Source organism: Pezoporus wallicus, unplaced genomic scaffold (assembly GCF_028554395.1).
Source record: "Pezoporus wallicus isolate ANWC-B61680 ecotype Strahan unplaced genomic scaffold, APGP_CSIRO_Pwel_v1 contig_4012, whole genome shotgun sequence".
NCBI lineage: Eukaryota > Metazoa > Chordata > Aves > Psittaciformes > Psittacidae > Pezoporus > Pezoporus wallicus.
In genome coordinates, this window is record NW_026637828.1 from 55,151 (window position 1) to 81,058 (window position 25,908).

General features: G+C 41.8%; 1 protein-coding gene and 1 long non-coding RNA gene across 2 annotated transcripts in view; one reads left to right on the plus strand and one right to left on the minus strand.

Annotated features, from left to right (window-relative positions):
* CIITA (class II major histocompatibility complex transactivator) overlaps nt 1-13,315 on the plus strand; it is a 33,673-nt gene extending 20,358 nt beyond the window's left edge. The window contains 11 exon segments of the mRNA XM_057407861.1: nt 949-1,014; nt 1,448-3,155; nt 3,251-3,421; nt 4,302-4,373; nt 5,708-5,788; nt 7,705-7,797; nt 8,140-8,223; nt 8,998-9,081; nt 9,553-9,636; nt 10,286-10,382; nt 11,906-13,315. Of these exon segments, the coding sequence (XP_057263844.1) occupies nt 949-1,014; nt 1,448-3,155; nt 3,251-3,421; nt 4,302-4,373; nt 5,708-5,788; nt 7,705-7,797; nt 8,140-8,223; nt 8,998-9,081; nt 9,553-9,636; nt 10,286-10,358 (2,516 nt within the window). The 3' untranslated portion in view covers nt 10,359-10,382; nt 11,906-13,315.
* Nucleotides 13,316-16,496: 3,181 nt separating this feature from the next.
* On the minus strand, nt 16,497-25,906 carry LOC130598449 (uncharacterized). Its single transcript, XR_008972009.1, has 2 exons — nt 25,836-25,906; nt 16,497-17,137 (listed from the first exon to the last, which is right to left on the minus strand). It is a non-coding gene; the product is annotated as an uncharacterized LOC130598449 (long non-coding RNA).
* Nucleotides 25,907-25,908: the final 2 nt, after the last annotated feature.

Sequence of the window (25,908 nt, forward strand, 5' to 3'; positions counted from 1 at the left end):
ACTGCTTCACTGATAGAAGCAACCCAGAACTCTAACCATTCCATCTATCGCTGGCATGTGGGGTAGAATTAGTTTTCAGATCTCTGAAACTTTGTTTTTTTTAAATAACTTTCTATATTAAGATGAACCAAATATTATGGTAATAAATCATTTGTCCAAATCTAGGTAGATGAACCTGTTGTGGTTTGGGGTTTTGCCCCACATCTCTGCTAAGTGTGGTTTCCACAAGACTATTGATAAAGTTGGGTTTGTTGCAGCCTCTGTCAATTTAAATTCTGTCCTGTGTCAGCAAAGCTTTTCCTACCAAAAGTTTTGTCAGAATTGATACTGTCATCACGAGTCTGTAGAAAATATGCTTTCCCTGAAAAATTCCCAGTTACGTGTTTGGCAGACATGGCTCATCTAACCAAGTGCAAAAGACTGCAGTAGTCTGAAAACAAGCAGGCAAAAATAAAGAAAATTGGACAGTGACAGTACTTCATCAGGAAGAGCAATGGGTAAATTGTGCAACAAATAGTAATTTCTCTGTGACTTTCATCCTTAATGCTTGGTTACAAGATGTCGAATAGTAAAAGGAAGCTATTGCTTTTGATGACATGAAGAAGTCCAGTGTGTGAACACGAATTTATGCAAACCCCTGACATTTGAAAAGAACAATGTATGTCACCTCGTTATGATACGTCTTCTGCTTCTTACAACATTGGAACAGCTGTCATCTTGTATGGTGTCATGCTGCCTGTGATAGTTCATGTCAGCTGAATTGTATGGCTGAGGATATTTTTCCTTTCCCTTGTAAAATAAACAAAACCTCTCTTTTTCTGGATGAGCCATATTATATATGTTGCAACGAACTTGAAAATCTGCATTAGTCTTAATGTTAAAATTAGTAAAGCTGAATCAGTGACTATCTAGGTGTCTTCCTCAAGTATATTGTTTTGTTCTTTTCAGGTTTAGAAATGCTCAAAGAAGTCCAAATTCCCATAATTCCTTCTGAAGAACCTCTCAAAAGACCAAGTGAGTTTAGATCTCTTGTACTTAAAACTTCTGGAGTTTTTTGGCTATATTTTCCTGTGTTTCATTGCATAAAGAAAAGCTACTTGTAGGAATTGTCATTCAACAGTTTGTGAAGCTGTTCCAAGTTTTTGAGCACAGTTCCTATTTTTAAGATGTTAGATTTGTCTACCTTTAGATATCTGGCTGTAGTACCTAGCTAGAAGGTCAGTGTACTTAGCTGGTTATATCATATGTGTGAATACCTCCAAAATTTTTCATTTCATGGTCTAAAGGTGTCTATTGTGCCTGTACTCCAAATCTAAGTACCTGCAGTTTCATGGGATGAATCCAAACATACGCTCTTAATGGGAACTGGTGTATTTTGACCATATTACAACTATGTACTATTTGTGAACAGTTTTCTGGAGTTTATGTGTGCTTTCTGTTTCTTTAGAGCGAGTGGAAGCTTTCTGCACATCACTTAAGCATTATTTCCAAGATGTCTGCAGATCTGTGACCATGGAGCGTGAAATAGCTCTTGATCACCTGTTTATTGATGGGACACTTGTTCAAAGCCAAACTGAAACCAAGACTGGAAAGAATAGCATAAAAGCAATGGAAAAGGAGCTGGTAACACGCAGTCTGCAGGAGAAGGAGAAAGCAGCCCTTAAAAGAAGCCAAATATTTCAAATCCCAGGAAGTAAAGATTTAGAGACTGAAGTGATTGTGGTGCTGGGAAAAGCAGGAATGGGCAAAAGCATTCTTGTTCAGAAGATCTGCCAGGACTGGTCCAATGGAGAATTTTCTCAGTTTGAATTTGTGTTTTGGTTTGACTGCAAACAAATAAGCTTGCCTGAGAAGCAATATAGCCTGAAGGATCTGCTGCTTGAATTTTTTGTGAAACCTCAAGAGGGAAGCAAAGAGATCTTTGAGTATATCTTGCAAAATCCTGCTAAAGTCCTTCTGGTTTTTGATGGTTTTGAAGGGTTGCATGATCATGAGAATTTTCTTCGTTGCTCAGTCAACCAGCCTGAACGAGACTTGTGCACTATAAAGGAGCTGCTTTCAGGGCTCATTCAAAAAAAGATACTCAATGGTTGTACTTTATTACTAACAGCAAGACCAAAAGACAAGGTATATCAGTGTGTGTCCAAAGTGAATAAGACTATTGAAATAACAGGATTTTCCCCTCAGCAGAGAGAATTGTACATAAGCAAATACTTTGAAGGATTACCCTACAGTGATAATGCACTGAAATTAATCAAGGAGTGTGAGTACTTGTTCAGTCATTGTTACAGCCCTGTTATGTGTAGATTTGTTTGTTTTCTCTGTGAGACAGTACTTGAAATGGGACACAAGTGTCTTCCTTCAACTCTTACTACAGTCTTCCTGAAATTTCTTCAGCAGAAGATAATACCTATGCAAGCAGATGTTGCAGGCATGCAAAATCAAGACAGTCTTGCTATGCTGGCCCGTATAGCCTGGTATCTTGGAGAAAAGCACCGAAGTGCCATAAAAAGTGATCTTCTTCCTTCTAAGGAAGTTAAAGAGTTTGCTCTGAAATACGGATTTTTCCTCCCGTTTGCATTCCCCAAACATTCAGATAGTGGAGAAGAGGCATTTGGGAGCACATTTGCTGATTTTGTCATTCAGAATTTCTTGGGTGCACTTCACCTTACGTTAGCAGAAGAGATCAAGGATAAAAGTCTAACAAAGTACCTGTCTTTTCCATCCAAGAAGAAAAAACCTTATAATTGGTTAGATTTAGTGCCTCAGTTTTTGTCTGGATTGTTGTTCCTCCAGGATGACCCCTGCTTCTGCTCCCTTTCAAATAAGATTGTAAAACAATCAATCAAGAAGCAGAAAACCCTGTTGAAATGTATTAGAAGGCTGCAGATAAATGAGCTGTGTCCAGAGAGGTTACTCAAACTCTTACAATGTATTTATGAAACACAAAGCAGTTATCTTTTGCAACATGTGGCCTTAAGGCTCAAGCCAGACTTGTCTTTTCTGGGTGTAGTTCTAACACCACCTGACGTCCATGTACTGCACTCTATTTTAAAAAGGTCAAGAAAAGAGTTTTCCTTGGATTTGCGAAACAGCAGCATTGACATGCAAGGACTGAAAGACTTGGTTGGCCTGAAGAATGTGGCATCATTCAGGTAGATCATTCTTTGTAGACAGCAGTGTCATTCATAGGACTGTATGACTTGTTCATGCAACAACAGCAATCATATCTGTTGATTTCACTTCACAGGGCCTCCCTCAGTGACACAGTCAGGCTCTGGAAGTCTTTAGAACAGGAAAAAGACTGTGAACTGCTGAGAGCATCAACAGAGAAATTTGTTCTTGATCCCTTTAAGGCAAAGACAATGAAGGACATCAGTGACCTTTCAGACCTTGTGGATATACAGAAGATGATCAATTGGTAGGCTCATTTATGACCTTAATATACTAGTGATTTAAGAAAATGGGGGTTCACTGACAGTGCTGGAAAAGCAGAGTCCTCCACTTGTCCAAAGGAGAAGTGACTAAGTCAGTACAAGCTCTTGTACCATCTCAGGGTGTTCTCCTACCCCGATACGTGGTGGTTGTCAGGGCAGGGAGAAGCAATGACAGCACCATGCAGAACATTTATCAAAACTGCCAATAAAAAAAGCTGGCTGTCATTTTTTTCTTCAGATTACTTTTTAATCTCTGAGTATACTGCTATCTTCCAATTGCTTTCACTCACACAACTTGGGCTAACAGATTTTTGTCCCCTGTAGCACCAGGGCCTTAAATGAAGGCTTGTTTTGCACCAGTCAAAAATGACCTGAGTTGGCCCTTTAGCTCAGGAGGTAAAAGCTTGTGTTTTGTGAAAGCTTGTGTTTCATCCCTGTTCATGATGTTGCACGGGGATTGGTTGCAATTAATAGCATGCATAAAGAAAGTATTTTGGTTGTTTTTTAAACAGAAATGTGGACTTCCATTTTAACATGGGCAGAATATTTTGATTAAAATACATGCAAGTTTTATGTTTGACGGAAGACACTTGATTTAGAAGAATGTGGTTTTAAGTTCTGTTGGAAAAAGAGCAAATGACTGCACTACAAAAGGTGCAGTCATTTGAAATTCATTTCAATCTGAAAATTGGAATGAATTGAATGAAGAAAGGTCGGAGCAGGAGTTATTCTGAAATTTCTGGTTCCTCAGTTAATGCAACAGTGGTTTATTTCTTGTAAAAGTTTACTATGAATTTATATGTAAAGTGCTGCTTTGGTTGCTAAAATATTTATCATGCTCTGGTTCTACTGTGATATTTTTAGTGTGCAAGATGCATGCGGTTGCAGCAGCTATGAAATTCCTGCCATCAAAAACCTCAGGAAACTAGAATTTGCGTAAGTAATACACCTCTCTGTTGATTGATAGATGATTGCATTTAAGACTCAGAAGAATTATGGATATTGGCTACAGTCATTGAACTGATACACAATTAGTTTATGGTAAAGTATTAAGTAAACCCCATTTATTGCTATTTTGCTTTTCTCAACTATATAGATTAAGTTATGGCCCAAACTCACAAAACGTAATTTCTGGCTCCTGCCATGGTACAGGTTAACATGTTTTGATCTATTTTGTTTGATTTTCACTACAAGATAGCTCCTTATCACCAGGTGTAGATCTTGTGCCATAGGGTATAAAGTATCTTGCTGTGATCCAGCTACCTGGGAAATATCTTTCTTTTCCCCAGAACTGCTCAACATTTTTATCTGAGTCTTCTGATGTAATTTCTGCCCTATCAGAGCTTAGGCCATGAGAGAATAAGGTCAGAGAATCCCTCCCAAATAAAACATTTATCAACATTTTCCCGGAAGAAGGAAGATTGACTTGGAAACACTGATTTTAAATATGAGGTGTAGTAACATTTCTTCTTCCCTACAAACTGTAAGCAGCTTCCAAGGCTGTTCTACTGCTTAAAATTCCCTACCATAGTGTGTGAATTAGTCTGGGCAGAAATGGCACCAGTGCAATGGCATACTCTCATCAGGTTTTCATCTGTTTCCTGCTCTTCACATCCGACCCAGTCTAGAGGGTATGCTTGGCCTCACTTCTGATTTCATGCTGCTTTCCCTTCCTGTTTCCTTGCCTACCTTCCATTTATTTTAATTTTTTTTTTTTTTGTTAAAATTCCAATCCTTTAACTAGGCTGAACTTGTTCTGATACCAAGGAAACTCCAAATAAGAGGTTAATGTTGGAGGGACAAATGCTTGGAGCTTTAAGCTGCAGTAAAATGTTGATCTTAAGTTAGTCTGAATTGCCAACAGTTGGGGGGGGGGGGGATAGAGAGGGATTTGTTTCATCTGGATTATTAAGATTATAATACATAAAAAAAGAAAAAAAAACCTGGAAAAATAAAAAAAAAGATCAAAAATACAGGAATCTAAACCAGGTGAGATGAATCTCACAAACAGTAAAAAAAAAAGTGGCAAATGCATGTTCTGCTGCTTCTGTGCAAACAGCTCTGTTCTGTCTGATCTTAGCCTTGTGGGGTTCTCATCTGGAGGCTTTGAAGCAGAAATCTTTGCTGCAGATGGTAGGGCATGGCTGTTTCAGAGGAATGTAAACTGGCTTGCATTTGGGGCTGCAGGGGAAGAACTGAAAAATTCATAACGTCTGCTGTTTCTGAGCATGTGAAAAAGCTGCTCCGTGTCTGTATTTCTTTTGTTGCAGGCTGGGTCCAGTATGTGGCCTTCAGGGATTCTTAAAACTTGTGGAAATTCTTGCAGCATTTCCATCACTTCAGTATTTAGAGTGAGTAACGCTAAAGATGTGTCCTGGGTTTAGCAGTAGCAGTCAATTTTTCTGCTTCTTGGTAGCTGGTGCAGCGCTGTGTTTTGGCTTTCAGCCTGGGAACAGTGCTGATAACACCAATGTTTTCAGTTGCTGCTAAGTGATGTTTACCCTGACCAAGGACTTTGTAAGGCTCATGCTCTGCCAGGGAAGAGGGGAAGCTGGGAGGAAGCAGAGACAGGACACCTGACCCAAGCTAGCCAAAGAGGTATTCCATACCACAGCACGTCATGCCCGGTGGGGGGTAACTTGGAGTTACCCAGAAGGACACGGGGTCTTCTGGGTCAGACTCGTTTCTCGGTGGGTGGTGTTGTATTCTCTTCCCTTGTTATTTTCTCTTGTTGGTGGTAGTGGTGGTGATTTGTGTTGTACATTGAGACTGTTCTTGTCTCAACCCATGGGAGTTGCATTCTTTCCATTCTCCTCCCCATCTCTCTGGGAGCGGGGAAGGGGAGAGCCCCCGGGGCAGAGGGCCTCGATTGCTTCCAGCCCAGCACCACTCACTGGGAGTGAGTGAACAAGCTGTCTGGCTAGGGTTTAAACCACGACAAGATGACATTTGCTAATGTTACTCCTCAGCAACCCGTGACGATGGGGGAGCCAAGAAGACTACTTGCTTTGAACAAACTAACATTCAGAGAATACAGCAGCAGACTAAAAGCTAGCACTCTTCATCCTCCCTTACCCTTTCAGTCACTTTCCTGTGTGTTTCTCAGTGGTTAAAATCTTGTGGGAAAGGTCTTCTACAGAGTCCCACTGGGTGCTCTCCCCTCCTGCCACCACACTGCCTGCATATTACTTCTTCATTCAAGCTCCATTGTATGCCTGAGCCTCAGGCTCCCTCCTATTGAGGTTTCTGAGGGACTCACAGTCATGTCTGCCACAGGAGAGAACAGGCTGTCTCTGGAACCAGAAGCAGTGTTAAATTTAGGGGTTAATTTCAGTATTTGTGCCAGTGCTGTTCACCTTCCAGTGTCAACAAACATCCTGAATGTCTGGTGGAACTCGTAAGAGATTGAACTGTGTGGATTGGATTCTTATGAAAGGTATAAAAAAAACATACTCAGCCAGTATCTGCTTTGGTTCTGCCCATATATCTTCCTTTGTCCCTTCCTTTACCAGGAGCAGTATTACAAATAGAATTTTAAGAATTCCAGTTACTCTTCATTGTCTTGTATCCTTGACAAACCAGCTATCTCTGAATTTTAAGCTGGTTTAGGCTAGAAACAATGGTAGCAACAATAGTCAACATTTTGCTGTCTTCTCATGGGAAGATTACTGGGCTTTGAGAGGGCCTTTGGCCTTACTGGCTCAGCTCATGGACCATTTATCTGTACTGTATCTAGCGTTTCCATGATATTCTGGGAAAACAATAAATCTCGAAAACTGGAATAAGTCTGATGTATCTCAGCATTACCTGTCATACTAGAGGGGATCCAGTATCCAAAATTGTGACTGCAAAACTCTTTCCATCTCCATACCTGAATGAGGAAGAACTTCACTTCTAATACTCCCTATCTGGAGAAGGAGCTGGTTAGGCGCCTGCTGGATTTTCACTTCTATATTTTTGCGTGCACAGGAAACCTTATTTCAGCATAGCTGGAACACAGCTATTTTGTAACCATTTAAATAATCTTGCATATCAAAGGAAATGGGTCAAGCCATTCAACTAGTAAAAAAGAAATAAATATTAGGCTGTAAATTTGGGAAGCAGAAAGCTGTTTATTAGGGAAGCAGTAATCTGTGTGATGCTTCTTGCTGATTGAGGCTACTGCAGAGAAGGAGCTTCTCAAGCTAGATAGAGTGGTCTCTGATGTGAATAAACCACAAAAAATTAGATTAAAAGGGAAGCTGATTCTCTCTTTGTCATCACCCAGCCTTGATGCTCTGAGTGAAAATGGCATAGGAGATGAAGGAGCAAAGAGTCTATCTGAAGTCTTTCCAACCCTGACATCACTGGAAACATTAAAGTAAGTGCAAGGTTAACAAATCTGGGAAATTTTGAAAAGAAATAGATTAAACCTAGAGCCTTAAGGGACTGTGTGTTAACAATTATGGGCACAACTAACCCATGGGGATGGAAGACCAATGAGTCTATGGACATACTTAATCTACATTCGTTAACAAATAGGTTAATCCTATGGCAATTCCCCGTTTCCCTTCAAGGCCCGTAATTTATTGTTTCCCCTGCATTTGGTCTAAACAGACTGTCCAAATTATACATAAAAAGACATAAAAAACCAATTGTCTCCACATTGTAATAAATCAGAATAAAATGTGCTCAACTAACAAAGTGTTCTCACCTACTGTAGCTTATCACAGAATAAGATAACTGATGTGGGTGCTGAGAAGCTAGCTACAGCTCTTCCTTCCCTGTCTTCATTAAAGACACTAAGGTAAGTAGTTGTGTCGTGTTCAGTTGTTTTATACAGTATACCTCACTATCTCTGCCAGAAATTGCTGAATGTAAAGCAATTAGGTACACTGTGCAGCAGCCAAGTTTTTGACTTCATTCTTGCATAGAGCCTTTAGAAAGGAGAGGAGAGGGATGTATAACTGAGCATAGACATATGGAAGGATATATCAGGAATATAATGAGGACTGTTCTGATTTTTAAATCCAATCAGTAATACCCACTTATGTACAAATGTGCACCCAAGGCCATGACCTGCTGCAAGCTTATGTGGAGCTTACTAAACCCTAAGCCAGCAATAAGGTGGTGTGTGTTTGCTGATATGAGACCCATGGTTCATCCCACTTCATTAAAATATCTGGCATAGGCCTGAGTGAAGCATCTCAGTAAGGAATGCAAGAAACTGTGGTGTGCAATTCTGGAATAATATGCTCACATGTAATTTTTCTGAATGCTGTACCCCAGATATTTGAGCTTCATTTTCTTGCAGATTTTTAATTTGATCTAATGTAGACAGAAATGTCCCATTATTCATTAGGAATCTAGACTTGATTTTGCTGTAGCTGTGCTAGCTGAAGAAGGATGTCACCATTTGCCTTACTTGATACAGAAAGCTGTTTTAAACTAACTGCAATTAGATAAGGATAAATTGGAAGTTAAAATGTACCAACCATATCTGAAATTCCTTGATCTAATATATAATCTGTTTACATTACCCATTATTCAGTTGTGACTGTACCACTTTATTTTTCTGCAGCTTATACAACAACAGCATTTGTGATTTTGGAGCAGAAAATCTTGCCAAAGTTCTTCCTGCAATGGCATCTTTGAGAGTACTAGAGTGAGTATGAAATCTTTTGAGATGGCCCAGGGAAGTTTACTTGCTTTGGTAACGAACATTCAAATCTTCTGTGCTCAGGGTAAAGGAATCAGAAATTGAGGAAGAAGACTTTAGGAAAATTTTACGGGGAAAAATGTACTTATGCAGAGTCCAGATAGTGGTTAGAAAGGATTAAGGATAAAAAAATGAAAAAAAAATCTGGCTTAAGATGGGAGAATAGGATCATGGGGAGTCGGAGAAGGACCTTGGGTACACAGAATAAGGAATCCCTCAGATGAACTAACTGAATAAAGTTCCTGTTTGACCTTTTGAGCATTTTGTTAGAGGTTTTTTGATTCAAGGATCTCTTTTGGTATTTTTCTTTTCCCTTTTCCCCTCATCTGCAGATAAGCCCATATGGTGTTTTTTATTTTGAATGATTACACCACTATATGTTGTGATCTGCCTTAACAAATTTGGGTTTTTCTTCAGAGTCCAGTATAACAAAATAACTGGTGCTGGAGCCCAGCAGCTGACTGACAGCCTGAGAAAATGTCCCCATATAAAGAAATTGGTGTAAGTTTCTTGATACGCTGTTTGCTCCGTCTTCATTCCGTCTATTCGGTTAGAATTCATGCTAAAGCTGTGTTCCGCATTTGTCAGTTTTATAAGAGGCACAAAAAAAGACATCAAGATACAAAAGCAGTTAAAGACATGTTAAAAACGTCTGTGGCTTCAGCTGCATTAATTCCTATCACCCCGGGCAAGCAAACTTGTTCTGCTTTAACCATAGTTTACATTGAGCCTCTTTTTGTTATCTTCTACCCTCCCAGAGTGTGTGAGCTACTCTGTGCTGCAGGACTTGTATTTGAATGAGCAGCCATCATTAGAGGTTAAATAGACTGAAGCTCCCAGTACACAGTCAGAGGAAGGGAGTTTGATAGTAAGCTGAAGAACAGTTATGGAGACAAGACTGTAGTGTGTCCTGTAACTAGAGTGAGCCAGGTTTTGGAGGAGTGAACTGCTTTCTTCTAAATGAAAATGCATTTTCATTTGTTCCATAGCTTTAATACTTTTATAGAATGATATTCAAAAGAAACAGGCAACTTAATGACAAAATATATAAAAAAAAAAATCCAAACACAAATATACCAAAACCACCAAAAAAGCCTGAAGCAAATTATTCTTCGTAAAATCTCTTTCCTTTCTGAATTTGCCCTTACAGGATATGGAATCCCACCATTCCCTATGGAGTTCTTGAACGCCTTCGGCAGCTGGACTCTAGGATCAGTGTCTAGATTCCAGATGATCAGATGATAAAGGTAATCCTGGCTCCCTGAGACAAAAAGATTTGATTCTGTGGCAGCTGTTGATTGTGGTCTCACTGGCAGCAGGAACAGTAACAGCATCGACGTATACATGGCTGAGTAAAGAGATGCTGCCCTAGAGTGGTACAGATCAACATCACATCAGGTTCATTTGTCCCCACTCACCTTGCAGACTCCCATTTTGCTGGCACAAGCACTAGCAGATTGCAAGAGCTGCATCACCAAGAATGGACTTCTAAAACTCCTAGTTCAGGCTTGTTGAGTATCTGGCAGCTGGCCTGCTTACCTTCTCTTTTCTGTTGTATTCCTGTGTACTTGTCATGTTTAATAGATGAGTTCTGTACTTCTTAGAGATTGTTTTGTGTTGGATTTCAGTAAGTTCTTTCACTTTTGTTTAGTACAAAATCCCCAATAGCTGCTTGTCTCACTGTGAAGCTGGGCCTATACTGTACTCAGAGCAAAGGACTAGTTCCTGCATGTCTTGTTCTCAGCCTGGTTTGTGTGAGTTTCTGCTATTTCTGGTAATTTTCTGCTATGTGCTTCCTCTTGCTCTTAAAACTATGCACAATGGAACAGTGAAATGTTTGCAGTGAAGAATGAGGAGCCAGAATCAAGCCAGACATAAGGTGCCCTCCAGCTTTCTTTCAGATGGCAAAAAACACATTGCAGAGTGATCACCAGCTGCTTCAGCTGTGTTTTGCATGGTCCTGGCATTGCTGCAGTTGGCAGTTGCTCCCTAAACTATGCAGTGAGCCAAGCTTTTGCATGACTCTGCTCTCAGTACACTTATCACCGGATGTAGACTGGGCTGTATATATGGCACTGATGAGGCTATGGGGTGTGGAAGACTCAGGTGCCACGCCAGCTTCACAGACTAGCCTGATACAGCAGGAGTGAAAAATTGTAGGGATCCTTAATAGCCTACAGTATAGCTAACTCTGTCTTCTTGAATAACTACAGCTACACACAGAACACACTAGGTATACGAACACTGTCAGAAAACCTTACAAAAGCAAAGCTTTCTCTAACCTCCTGTGTCAGTTATTCGAGGAGAGCACGCGCTAAATGTCTGAACATGTGGGTCAGCTCTCAAGTGACCTTGGTTCTCCTCTGGACACAGAGCAATGGCAGTCAGTGGTAGAGAGCTCTGTCCTGTGAAAGTAGGTTCTTGGATACTGATGAACTTTCACACCAAGCAAAAGATGTGTTTAACACAGTTCTGCATGAACAACCCCTTGCATCTCTCTCCACTGCTGTTCTTTCATGTTTGCAGCATGTGCCTTTAGCACTCAGATACACTTTAGTATCTGAGTATGTGAGGAAACACTCTTCTTCATTAGCACTGAGGACAAGTAACAGCAGGAAGTCTGGATGCTCTCTCCCAGACTTGAAACATCCAGTATCTACCAGTCACTGTTGTCTGTTTTCAGAGCATATAAAATATATGGTTTTGGTGATGTTCATCGTGTATAAGCTGATGGGCATATTCCTTATACTCTGTTTTAATCATTTCACAGGTAACAAAGCAGAGGGGAAGGTGTCCTCTGTATGTTCCCGTCTTCTTGCTGCTTTATGAATTGGTGGCTGATATTCATGATGGTGGCTAGATGAAAAAGGCCACATTCAAGCTTCTGAGTGATGCTTGAAGTGGGTAAATGATGGAGTTAAAATTTTTTAAAGGTCATTTAAAATGCTACTCAAAGACCCAGTTGTGTTTCTACTGAACTGTTGAAAAGTTAAGCAACATCACATTTCAAAGTTGAAAAGAGCATCTGGAGCTTGTGATCACCATTAAAGGTGACCAGGAATCACCAGGATATTACAGTATAAATTTTCATCATTGATTCATCAAAGAATAGACTGCAAGCTGCTGGACCTGCAACATCTGAAGCAGTCACAGATCAAATCTAGGTGTTTTCTGGTGCAACTGGTAACTACAATCAAATTTGGTTTGATTTTGGACTTCCAAAGCTCCATGTTGCAGATTTCACTTGTCTGTCTGGACTGATTTGAAGCATTAGTGTCAGGAGCATAAACGGAAATGATCAGTCTTAGAAAACAGACTGGCATTGCAAGATTATCCATGAGAATCTCAAAGTGGCTCTTTTTTTGATGCTAATCACCAATGCTCTCTTAAGAGATAGAAAAATATTTTCTATCACTCTCTTGTTACAGAATCCCTTTAAAAGATTCAGGGGGAGGGGGAGTTATTAGTAAAGAGAAGAAAGGGATTAAAACTTGAAGTACATTAAGGATTTTTCTGACATTATCACAGAAGTCCAAATGCATGCACATAGGTTCAGTTTATTGCACAAAAATCCTCAAAGTGATGAGAATCTTCAAAGGTGTTTACTCTGTCTCAAATGAGAGCTTTAAATTCATATGACTGGATTTGGATTTAGTTTCTCACTTGTGTGTGACAGCATAAATGTACAAGCATTCATTTTATACTTGGCAGTGCAATCACTACTGTGTGGGGTTTATGTGGCCTGTCTTTCACAGAGCTATGAATAACAAGGCAATGACAGCCAATAATGTATTCTAAAGCATTATCATGTGTCTGTGCTGCTGGTCTCAATCTTACGTGGGCCAAATACTGGCCCTGCTGACTGCGATAGCAAACCAATTGTCTCCTTGTGTCTTTTATTTCAGCTCCATGAACATGGAGAGAACTTAGAATTGTACAGAGAGAGTGATCAGGAATAGCATACTGGCTCCCTGTCCAGATACACTCCACAGACCAAAGCTAGGAATATTTGATATGCCACAAATTGGGGTGGGATGTCTCTACTGCATGGTTAGCTCAACAGCCTTCTTGAGATCTCTTCCAGGAAGCACTGACAATACTGACCCAAGGATCTATGGAAAATGGAGTCTCTCAACTAACCTCTCAAATACTGTTACTCGGTTTTTAAAAAGTCTCCAATTTAAACCACAATCTGTATGTTCTTTCTGGCAAATTATACTTCTCTGCTGAAGTTTCAGTGTCCTCCAGAATCTTGACTGCAGGAATGAAGGGTGAACAAATTAAAGAAGGAAGGAAGGTCTGCTTTGTTTACTGTTAATCAAAGGTGTGCAGAGAACCAGCCATAGGATGTGAAGGAATAGTATGAAAGCAAGGTGGAAAAACTCTATGGAGAATATAACTGTAACTAGAAAGTGGTATTTTTCTTACCTTTCTGCATGGTACTTCTCTCTAGCCAGAGTCATGGAAAAAACCTCATTTACACTCCCCTCTTTCAGCTGCTTGAATGGGAGATAGTTTGAGCCAAATCTTGTGTGATGCTCCCGTCAGCCTGCAGCACTCCAGCTGTGCAGATCTGTGAGCCTTTGTCTTGGCTTAACTAAGCTTTGGATGACAAAACGCACTTTTAGGCATGTGTGCTAGAGCTGCCCTCCACTGTGACTTGATCTGAGGATGTGCTAAATATTACACAGGCAGCTGAATGTAACAGGACCTTGTCTGGACTGATCAAATCATGTTGGTTATAATGCTGCACAAGTCCATGGGTCCTGATGAGATCCATCCCCGGGTCCTGAAGGAGCTGGCAAATGAAGTTGCGAAGCCGCTGGCCATCATATTTGAGAAATCATGGCAGTCAGGTGAAGTTCCCGATGACTGGAAAAAGGGAAATATAACCCCCATTTTCAAGAAGGGGAAAATGGATGACCCGGGGAATTACAGACCAGTCAGTCTCACCTCTGTGCCTGGCAAAATCTTGGAGCAGATTCTCCTGGAAGGCATGCTAAGGCACATGAAAATCAACAAGGTGCTTGGTGACAGCCAGCATGGCTTCACTAAGGGGAAATCCTGCCTGACCAATTTGGTGGCCTTCTATGATGGGGCTACAGAACTGATGGACAGGGGTAGAGCAGTTGATGTCGTCTACCTGGACTTGTGCAAAGCATTCAACACTGTCCCACACAACATCCTTGTCTCTAAATTGGAGAGACATCAATTTGATGGATGGGCCACTCGGTGGATAAAGAACTGGCTGGATGGCCGCACACAAAGAGTTGTGGTCAGTGGCTCAATGTCCAGCTGGAGACCAGTAACGAGTGGCGTCCCTCACGGATCGGTGTTGGCCCCAGTCTTGTTTAACATCTTTGTCGGTGACATGGACAGTGGGATTGAGTGCACCCTCAGCAAGTTTGCTGATGACAGCAAGCTGTGTGGTTCGGTTGATACGCTGGAGGGAAGGAATGCCATCCAGAGGGACCTTGACACACTTGTGAGGTGGGCTGATGCCAACCTCATGAGGTTTAACCATGACAAGTGCAAGGTCCTACACCTGGGTGGGAGCAATCCCAGGCACAGCTACAGGTTGGGCAGAGAAGAGATTCAGAGCAGCCCTGTGGAGAAGGACTTGGGGGTATTGATTGATGAGAAAATGAACATGAGCCGGCAGTGTGCGCTTGCAGCCCAGAAAGCCAACTGTATCCTGGGCTGCATCAAAAGGAGCGTGACCAGCAGGTCAAAGGAGGTGATCCTGCCCCTCTACTCTGCTCTTGTGAGACCTCACCTGGAGTATTGTGTACAGTTCTGGTGTCCTAAACATAAAAAGGACATGGAACTGTTGGAACAAGTCCAGAGAAGTGCCACAAGGATGATCAGGGGACTGGAGCACCTCCGTATGAAGACAGGCTGAGGAAGTTGGGGCTGTTCAGCCTGGAGAAGAGAAGGCTGCGTGGAGACCTCATAGCAGCCTTCCAGTATCTGAAGGGGGGCTATAGGGATGCTGGAGAGGAACTCTTCATTAGGGACTGTAGTGACAGGACAAGGGGTAACAGGTTAAAAGTTAAACAGGGGAAGTTTAGGTTGGATATAAGAAGGAAATTCTTTCCTGTTAGGGTGGTGAGGCACTGGAATAGGCTGCCCAGGGAGGCTGTGAATGCTCCATCTCTGGTGCTGTTCAAGGCCAGGTTGGATGAGGCCTTGGGTGATTCGAGTTAGCGTAAGGTGTCCCTGCCCACGGCAGGGGGGTTGGAACTAGATGATCTTAAGGTCCTTTCCAACCCTAACGATTCTATGATTGTATGATTCTAATTAAGAACTGAGGATAGAATAATGAAATCAAAATGAAACTCAAATGAATGAAATGTGAACCAGAGCAAACTAAACTAGAGAAATTTCATTTAACAGAATTTATGGCTATGAATACATCTAAGAGCCATGCATTTTTATATTCAGATAGCATTACAAAAACATTAGCCTAACTCAAAAAACAGAATATTTAATATATAACCTATTCCACGCTATGAAACAAGAGACAGTGATAACTGAAAGGGATGATTTTTTTTTCCAAGAGTTTACTAATTGATTGATCTGCATTTGGGGGAGGTGTCAGTTCCCTAAATGTATCTTTACATGTCAGAATATGACATATAAGTGTCATCTGATATGTGACTTCATGTAAGCCCCCTAAGTGACTTCAACCAGGAATTGCAGGACAGGGATGGTATGGAACAAAGCACTTGCAGTGTTTTAAGACCCCAAACTGTTTCTAATGGGACCTACCCTCTTGGAGAAAAGCTACTCAGTTCAATGACAGTGATTCACCTCTTGCAGGAGCAGCTGGAAATTGCATTTGGAGCACAGAATTATGGGGACTGGGAGCTAATTTCTACTGCAGTAGGAGTCAAAAAATGCCATTTGAGTGCAACAAACTGAGAATATCAGGAAAAAAGATTTTGATATGCAAGTTTCTTTGTCATTGCCTCAAGAGGGATCTGAACCATCACCCCCTTGTTCCCTCATACTGGCTGTCAAGAGACTCATGACACCATCTGTCTGGATCTGAAAGCCTGAGCTGGGAGCAGACGGTAGAGACACAGACTGCACAGGACAGACATAATGCAGACTTCAGGGAAATGTTTTTGTTTCTGCTTTATCTGAAATGTTCTTGATGCATTGACTTGGCTTACCAACTGCAGTTATGAAAATCAGAACTGAGGTCTGATTTAAACACTTGCTCCTGAGAAGGATTACCTACACACTGGCCATCTCAACAACCTGGAGCTATTTGCAAGTACTTTTCCTGGAAAGTGTATTTCTGTTAGTTTCTGATCAAACTGAAAAATAATAACTCCAACACATGACTGCTTAACTTTTTCATGGAAAAGGTCAGTCTTTATTGTATTGCTTTCACATCTGTACATAGGAACATGAGCTTAAACAATCTGCAAAGTATCTTGTGTTAGATAACGAATTCATCTACTTATATAAAATTAACTCTCTGATCTATGTCAAAACTCACAATTTAATATCTTACTAGCACAGTTCTTGCCGTAATGCTGCCCTGAACAAACACTCCCTGCAGTCACTCCTGCTGATTGTCCCCTGAGAAAGCACTGTCTTTGAACTAGTGGCTGGTAGAGTTTCAGTGTGTGATTGTAACACTTGCTTAAGCAGTATGTAGAGCGTGTCTGGGTAACATGGTATTTATTCAAAAGTTTATCGACTCTGAGTAACATCTTGATTTTCTGTTATAATAGAACATAGCTTACATTATTTGTTCATACAGTCCATTCCAGAATTACCTATGAAGCCAAGTACGGTGCATGAATCACTGTGGTTACTGCACACTCAAGAGGCAATGACCATGGAGAAAAGTCACCACTGACAAGGTCTGATGACAACTCTTCTTGTCCCCTTGTCCTTCTTTTCATCTCCACATTTCAGAGTATAATTTATTTCCATGACTTGATCCATGCACCTGGTCATAATCCATTTCAGGTGTTCAATGAATCTGTTTAAAAGAAAACACATAAATGCAGAGTAACTCTCTATACTTAAAAATGCACAGGGAAGTCAGTGTGTAGGTTAGATACAGTACCATGCTGTTGACTTCTTAAACAAAACAACAAAATCCACCACAACAAAAACCTCCTGTGAATACGGATAATAATTCTGTGAGAATCACATTTCAGAGAAATCAAAGTAACAGTTTCTGTTCATGAGAGGGCACACTAGTCTTTATTGCAATTTTAACAGAGGCATGAAGATGTTAGCTGTCAAACACAGGCCATCAAATCAATTATAAGGGCTGCTTTTAAGAGATTGCAACCAGCTGTGACATACAGTGGGACAGCCTAATTCATGCTAGGTATGATAAATCAGTCCTATCAAAACTGATTTTTGAACTGGCTACATTTTCTCAGCCAGATACTGTTTATTAAGACTGTTATTATTTGTGTAATTGTGTTAGTCAAATATTGCCTATGTTTGACGCTGTCTGATTTTGATCACTTTCTCTTCTTTAGCGTCACTTTGTTCAACGCATTTTGGAGCCACTGGTAAGAAGTTACAGTTAAATAACATGTAAATTCTTGACAAGAATCAATGCCTGTTATAATTGCTTTATCCCAGTTTACATAATTTGCCTTGACTGGGTCAAAGTATCTAGTGGCTATTAAGAGGCGATTTTTTTACTATCATCAGAGGTAAACACAAGGCCTGAGAAGCCTTCTTTAAGTAGAACTACAGCTGCGGATTACAAAAGTGCTGGGCACTAGTGACTGTATCCATTTGAATCACAGAATGATAGGATGGTTTGGGTTGGAAGACACCTTAAAGCTCATTCAGTTCCAGCCCCCTGCTACAGGCAGGGACACCTTCCACTAAACCAGGTTGCTCCAAGCCCCATCCAACCTCTCCTTGCACACTGCCAGGGATGGGGCAGCCCCAGCTTTTCTGGAAACCCTGTGCCAGCACCTCAGCGCCCTCACAGGGAAGGACTTCTTCCTAATGTCTAATCTAAATCTATCTTCCTCTACCCCTGGATTGGTATTGTGATCTTACAGATGAGTAATCAACATAACATAGAATGCTGTGGCTCTGAGAACGGATGGTTGCCTGGGGATGAATCTGTGCTGAAGAAGAGTTGAGGTAAAGAAGACCAAGAGCAGGTCCCTAGGCTGCCTGCAGCTCAGGAGATCATCTGCACTGTGTGTCTTTGAAGGACAGCTCTTCCCTCCTTCCACTCTGTAGGTATGACAGGCCTCCTGCACAGCGTGGGAAGGCAGGGGACCCTTCATGGGAAGGGAGCTAATCTGGTTGTATAATGGAAGAGAGTTTGTAGTAAAGCAGTAACAGACCTGCTAACAGATCTGTAGCTCTGTGAAAAGGCTCTCGCTGGGCTGATGGCGCAACACAGTCTTCCCCCTGTTCTCCTGCTGTGCCTGGAGCAGAGGCTCAGCAGATCGTATGCCAGGGTGTCTGGAACAAGGGGTCCTGAGGCAGGAGAGCTGCCACCATTTTGGGTACAGAGCATATAACAGAGCCTACAAGAAGTCTGAATGAAGAATGAAATGTGATGGTCACGTTTTGCATGAGCATGAAGAGACTGAGGAATGAGGCATCGTGAACAAGAGCGTTAAAGGGAGCCAAAAGCGAACAGGTTGACACAGTACTGGGGGAAAGCAGACTGAAAGAGTGACTCCTACGGATTGAAAGCAGACTGAAAGATTGGAGGTGGAGAGTAAGGCTTGGGAGGAAAGAAGTTGGTAGCAGCTGTACCAGGGACCAGCTTTTATTCAACATCACTATTAGTGACCCAGAGAAGTGAGAGAATGGAGAAATCTTCCTTCGAGACTGCAGAAAATGGGCTCCTTCAGGTATTCAGATGCTGCACTGACAGCAAGGAACTCTGAAGGATTTCATAAAATGCAGTGGGCAAAAGGTGGCAGGTTCAGGAAACATTTGCAAAAGGGCTGGGCAGCAATGTGCCCTGTAACATCCCCCATTCCACCATTGTGGATTCTGAGAAGTACAAAGAGAACAGGCTGCAGATTTTGGTCAGGATCATGTGCTCTCCTGGAGAGCATCCTCTGCTGCTGTCAGTGGCGGAACACAGCGCTGGCTGAGAGTGGTCTGACTCATCCTGACATTCTGTATGTTCCTGTGTGTTGCTTTCTGTAGATGCTAGGCCAGAAACAAGCACTTTTGTGTTCAGTGAGGTATTTCTGTCAAATGTCTATCAGCTACAGCACTCTGCTAACAGTAATCATGTGCTCAAAATCCTGTCTCTCACATTAAGAACAAGAGAAGGGGAAACAGCAGCTGAATAGGTTACTCATTTGGTGTTTATCAGATTGCTTTCCAAGTTGATTTAAAAACTCTTATCTACAGCAGGCAGTTGAGGGGAATTGTTACTATTCTGCATTGTAAATCTAATTTTTGGCTGGCTTAAAAATAACATTGCAAAACATAGTGGGCCTCCAAATTAAAGTATAAAGCTTTTTAATGGAAGTTTCAAAAACTGCTGTATTTCAAATATTGCTGTAGGGCTGCTAGTCTAAGATTGTAATTTGTAGTGGCAGATATTAAATGGGGTGTGAATGATACAATTGACCAGGATATTCAATTTTGCCTTTCAAGTCAGCTGATTAAAAGTCTTCAAGTTTCATGTAAGTCTATTTTTTTAAAAGAATTAAAAAAAACACTGGGAAATGAAAAGGCAGCAAGTATTTTTAAAATCTCCAAACTATGGTCTTCTAGTAGCTTAAAAGATTGCTGTATTTAATGGTAGGGTTCCTGACGACTGAAAAAAAGGAAATATAACCCCCATTTTCAAGAAGGGGAAAATGGATGACCCGGGGAATTACAGACCAGTCAGTCTCACCTCTGTGCCTGGCAAAATCTTGGAGCAGATTCTCCTGGAAGGCATGCTAAGGCACATGAAAATCAACAAGGTGCTTGGTGACAGCCAGCATGGCTTCACTGAGGGGAAATCCTGCCTGACCAATTTGGTGGCCTTCTATGATGGGGCTACAGAACTGAGGGACAGGGGTAGAGCAGTTGATGTCATCTACCTGGACTTGTGCAAAGCATTCGACACTGTCCCACACGACATCCTTGTCTCTAAATTGGAGAGACATCAATTTGATGGATGGACCACTCGGTGGATAAAGAACTGGCTGGATGGCCGCACACAAAGAGTTGTGGTCAATGGCTCAATGTCCGGCTGGAGACCAGTAACGAGTGGCATCCCTCACGGATCGGTGTTGGGACCAGTCTTGTTTAACATCTTCGTCACTGACATGGACAGTGGGATTGAGTGTCCTCAGCAAGTTTGCTGATGACAGCAAGCTGTGTGGTTCAGTTGATACACTGGAGGGAAGGAATGCCATCCAGAGGGACCTTGACACGCTTGTGAGGTGGACTGATGCCAACCTCATGAAGTTTAACCATGACAAGTGCAAGGTCCTACACCTGGGTGGGAGCAATCCCAGGCACAGCTAAAGGTTGGGCAGAGAAGAGATTCAGAGCAGCCCTGTGGAGAAGCACTTGGGGGTGTTGGTTGATGAGAAAATGAACATGAGCTGGCAGTGTGCTCTTGCAGCCCAGAAAGCCAACCGTATCCTGGGCTGCATCAAAAGGAGCGTGACCGGCAGGTTGAAGGAGGTGATCCTGCCCCTCTGCTCTGCTCTTGTGAGACCTCACCTGGAGTATTGTATGCAGTTCTGGTATGCTCAACATAAAAAGGACATGGAGCTGTTGGAACAAGTCCAGAGAAGGGCCACAAGGATGATCAGGGGACTGGAGCACCTCCCGTATGAAGACAGGCTGAGAAAGTTGGGGCTGTTCAGCCTGGAGAAGAGAAGGCTGCGTGGAGACCTCATAGCAGCCTTCCAGTATCTGAAGAGGGCCTACAGGGATGCTGGGGAGGGACTCTTCCTTAGGGACTGTAGTAACAGGGCAAGGGGTAACGGGTTAAAACTTAAACAGGGGAAGTTTAGATTGGATATAAGGAAGAAATTCTTTCCTGTTAGGCTGGTGAGGCACTGGAGTAGGTTGCCCAGGGAAGTTGTGAATGCTCCATCCCTGGCAGTGCTCAAGGCCAGGTTGGATGAGGCCTTGGGTGATATGGTTTAGTGTGAGGCATCCGTGCCCACAGCAGGGGGTTTGGAACTTGATGATCTTGAGGTCCTTTCTAACCCTAACTATTCTATGATTCTATGATTATAGCCTAACTCCAGCATTAGAAGAAGAAACTCACTCATGGTATTTTTGTTAATTGTCTGTGAAGTTACTGCTCTGCACAACTGAGCCTCGACCAAAGGAAACACTGTGACTGTGTTTCACATCCTGACATTGCTTGCTGTTTCCTGGCTTCCTTCTGGAGTTCACTGCATTCACTGCACTAGAGCTTGTACTTGCCACGGATCTCTCAGTGCACTTCGTAATTTCCCATTATACTGTTATCTTTCATATATGGCTGCTATTAGTCTATACCCTTATCACATATATTAGAAACATGTTTGCTTTCTCAGAGAGCATCATTCAAACTATTTAGCTAATTTCTTCCCCCAGGTTTGTAGCCAAAGTACTAAACTTCAGCTGGAAAAAGACAGTTTGACAATTTTCTTGAAGAACTGGAAAAACTTGGCCATTTCTGTGTCCTATTTAATTTTCTGAGACAATTGTATTCTATATAAACTAGAATCATTACAAAGGGTCAAATGCCAAGAGCTGGACTGGCCAAATACACAAACTAAGTGTCTCTAGATTGCTCTTTTCTTCTATTTTAGGATTGCCATTTGCTAGCTGAACTACAGTTTCACTCCTTCAGAGGAAACAAACATGAAGAATTAAAAGAGATTCATTTCTTAATTCCTTCGGCAACTTAAAACTGGCAACTGGCTATTGCTTCCTATTGAAGCAAGTTGATTATAGTAAGCTTCATTTTTTGTAGGGAAAAACCATAGATTATTATTTTTCAATTATCCTTCTTTAAAATTACTTGTGGCTGGGGCTTTTAACACATGAAATACTCGGGCCTGAACTATTTCTATCCTAAAGGGAATGTGTCTCTATATTCTATGCCTCATTTTATGTTACTAACAACAGCTTTTGGAAAACTTAAAAAAAATCTGCCTCCTCTCTTTGCATTACATAAATGAATGCATTTGGTAGGAAATCCCTTAGGACTGTCCATGGCTGTGGTTAATGAGTCTGTATAGACAGTTTATTAGTTAATGATTTTGTCTTCTCTCCATCTAAGATGGAATTCCAGTTAATGAGAGTCAGAGTACAAAAGTATCTTTAAAACAGAGCTGTCAGGTGTGTTTGAGCACTTCTATTAACTTTAAGAAGAATTCAAAACAGTTCTAAAAACCACAGCTATTACTCTTAAGCCTGTTGTTACTCTAACTCATATAAACTAGCTGACTGACTCAGTCTGAAAGGGAAGAAGTCGGGAGGTGTATTCTGACACGCTTATGTGTATCCTGTCAATTCCAGTGGTAACATTCTTCTGATTCGTTCCTTCACATGGCACCTCCATTTCAGAGAGATGGATCAGAGGCACAAGTTAAACTCACAGCAGCCATCAGCAGCAGACACAGGAAGGAGTCCAGCATGCTTACTTCCCTCTCCACTAGGCCATGCTGTCTCTTGTAGACACTGAGGCTACATTTCTGATTGGCACTATATTGATGAGCTAGTGAGTAAAGCTATGTCTGTGACTCAGGACTTAGGTGCTGGCATTCAGCAAAAGTCCTGAGTCACAAGATTTTGAGTTCTAAATTCTGCTCACTGAAGATGCTTATCATAAATCACATTGATGAAAAATATAGATAATGCTTGTACTGTAAGATTAAATAAATCCAGTATTTCCTATTCAGTCTTCATTACTGATTATTTTTGCTCATTTTCTTTCTGATTAGAATACTTTGTGATGAGTCACATCTGATTTTAATAAAGTTCAAGGAGAACAGTTGGATCACCTTATTCCAGGGGACTTATAATAGGGAACCTGGCACACTCACACTAGAACAGTAGATGACATGAGCAAGCTCAGTTCTGCTCAGTTCACACAGATGGGTCTCTCCATCTGAACAGGACAGGAAGCTTCTTTCATCTGCTTAGTCCTCTACCTTCAATCTCTGTCATCAGTTATGCCCAGAAACCTGGACGTAATTTTGCTTCTGTTGAGTTCTGTCAGCTCAAGAGAGGGGTTTGCTGCAAGAGAGAATAGAACTTTTCTGGTCCATGTAGTCTCTTATTTTTACATCACAATTAGCCTATCCACATTTGCTGAATCCCCTCTTGGGATTTCCCCCCTTTGTCTTCCTGTCATGCTGCCACTCATCTCCTGGGTACAAGGCATCATTGCAAGGAGCACACTGCAAGGTTTCAGCTAAGGCTAATCACAGCTTTTTAGTTGTTCTCAGTAATCACTGGTGAGTCACATGAAGAACACTCCTCTTATATTTAACACCAAGCATATGCCTATGGATTTCTCATCTCTGCTGGTTAGATTCTCATCTGAGACCCATTCTTCCCACAACTTCTTGTGAATGCTCAGCACAACTGGGTCCAAGTGAAGAGGTCAGGTGGGCAGCCTGTGTTGACACTCAGTACAGTACAGAACTTAATACAGAACTTAGGGCACTGCAGGCTGGGCATGACAGGGGTTTAAATCTTCTCTTTCAGTGTCTGCCTTCTGCTCCCAAAGCAGAAAACACAGTTCCAAATTAGGGTGCTCTTCTGCCTGCCTTCCTAGGATATTGGTGAGGAGGAATAGCATGGAACAATGAAGAAACCTGTAACCAGGATATTAACACAAATTCCTTTACGTGGTGACATGCTGAGTCTTTGCCTGGTAGCTATATAATTATGCAGTTTGTGGCCTGGCTGCTGTATACACAAATATCATTAAATATATAAATAGACAAAGCACAGTAATAGTGCATTTTTTTGCTCCCTAATAATTGACCTAACTTTAGGCATTTGTGGTTTAATTCTCAGTGGCAACCACCACTAACATGACCACTTCCAAATTAAATGATCAGTGCTGGAGCTGGGACGTGTGCAACGCTCCATTACCTCAAGGTGGGTATAAACCAGAACTCCTGAACTTTGTAAACACTTTGATTTCTCCATGTAGAGGTGATATGGTTTTATAGTTAGAATATCAAGAAGTTTGCAGAGCTGCTTATCCCATTAATATGAGGGAAAAAATTAAGAAACCTATTTATACTGAACAGAACTGTATTCAGGTCTTATGCTCTGCTAAACTATGTGTTCATGTAGTAGGAAAAATCCACTGAAGAAAATTATGTCTGTTTTTCTCCTTGGGTCTTCCTGAAAACTAGATGCAACTCATCATGACAAATCCTAGTCAGCAAAAAAATTTAAAATAAATGTGAATGCTTGCATTAGAATGGTGTTGGAGTAATTAAGATTTGGAGAAAGGGATTTTTTGCATCAAAGATTTTGCTTAAGTTCCATTGATTTTTATTAATTTCTTTCCTGGAATATAGAGCATTTGTGTGCTTTTGACCAAACTTTGCTCGGCTGTTTGTGCAATTAATGCTACTCCAATACCAAAAAAATTCCACATTTCCCTCTGAAGTACTGACCAAAATCAGCTATTGTTGCTTTATATGGAATGTGAATAGAAATACTTAGGAGACAGTTTTAATCTGTATGAAGGGCAGGGAAGGTTTGTTTGTTGGGTTTTGGTATTGGGTTTCTGGTTTTGTTTTTTAATTAGAAGTCAGATGAAAATTGTTTGATAGGTATATGGTATTTGTATAGTATATTCACCAAGGTTATGTTTGCAACCTTGCAACAGAATTTCCTATTTCCATAATTTCAAATAGAAAATAAACACGTGTCCTGATCTGGTTTTCAAATTTACAGGCAATATTTTGCTAGAAACTCTACTGGCAGATTTGCTAACACATTTTAATTCAAACTGTGAATGTTTTCATGAACATACATTTGGCACAGAAAGTCCTAGCTAGAAATAGTGATTTTCTTCCCAATTGCATTTCAGTGTTTTAAAATGTTAAATCCTTACAACATTTCCAGAGTTTTAGAATCACTCAAAACTACAACAATAAATTGATCAAGCAAACTCTCCTGCCAGGATTATCATGAGAAGAACTGGGAGCTGGGTAGGTTTCTTATTATCCAAGACGGAGGTTTTAAACAGCACCTGATTGAGATGTCTTTCTGTTTCGATTATGGGCTCTGAATTTTAATAAACATTAGCCTGGATGTTCAGTTACGTTCCGAGCTGCTTTCAAGAGTGGAGCAGCAAAGTTCTTTACCAGCTGTAAAGGTAACACCGAGCATAACAGCTGCAGTGGCTCACAACTGTGAATATCGGGCCTTAGAGAAAGACATTACCTCGCCGCGCCGCAGAGGACACGGAGCGGGCCCTGCACAGTGGTGCGGCGGAGGAAGAGTGGCGGCAGCGCACGGGACAGCCCGACCCCTGCCTTCAGAGCGCCAGCCAAGCCCCGGCCTCGGCTCCTGGCCCCAGTCCGCAGAGCTCACCCGCGTTGGCGGCTGCGGCGGTGCGTGTCCCGGCACAGGGCCCGCTCCCTGCCCTTGTCTTCCGCCGTCCCGGGAAGGGCTACCCCCAGCTCCGATGGCGGACTGGGCGCGCCGAGCGCCCCACTGCCCGGAACGAGATGGAGTAAATGACTTACTTCCCCGGCGAGCCCTCGGCGTGCCCGCGGCCCTGCCCGGCGGCAGTGGGTCCCGGCCCCCCGCCCCTGCCCC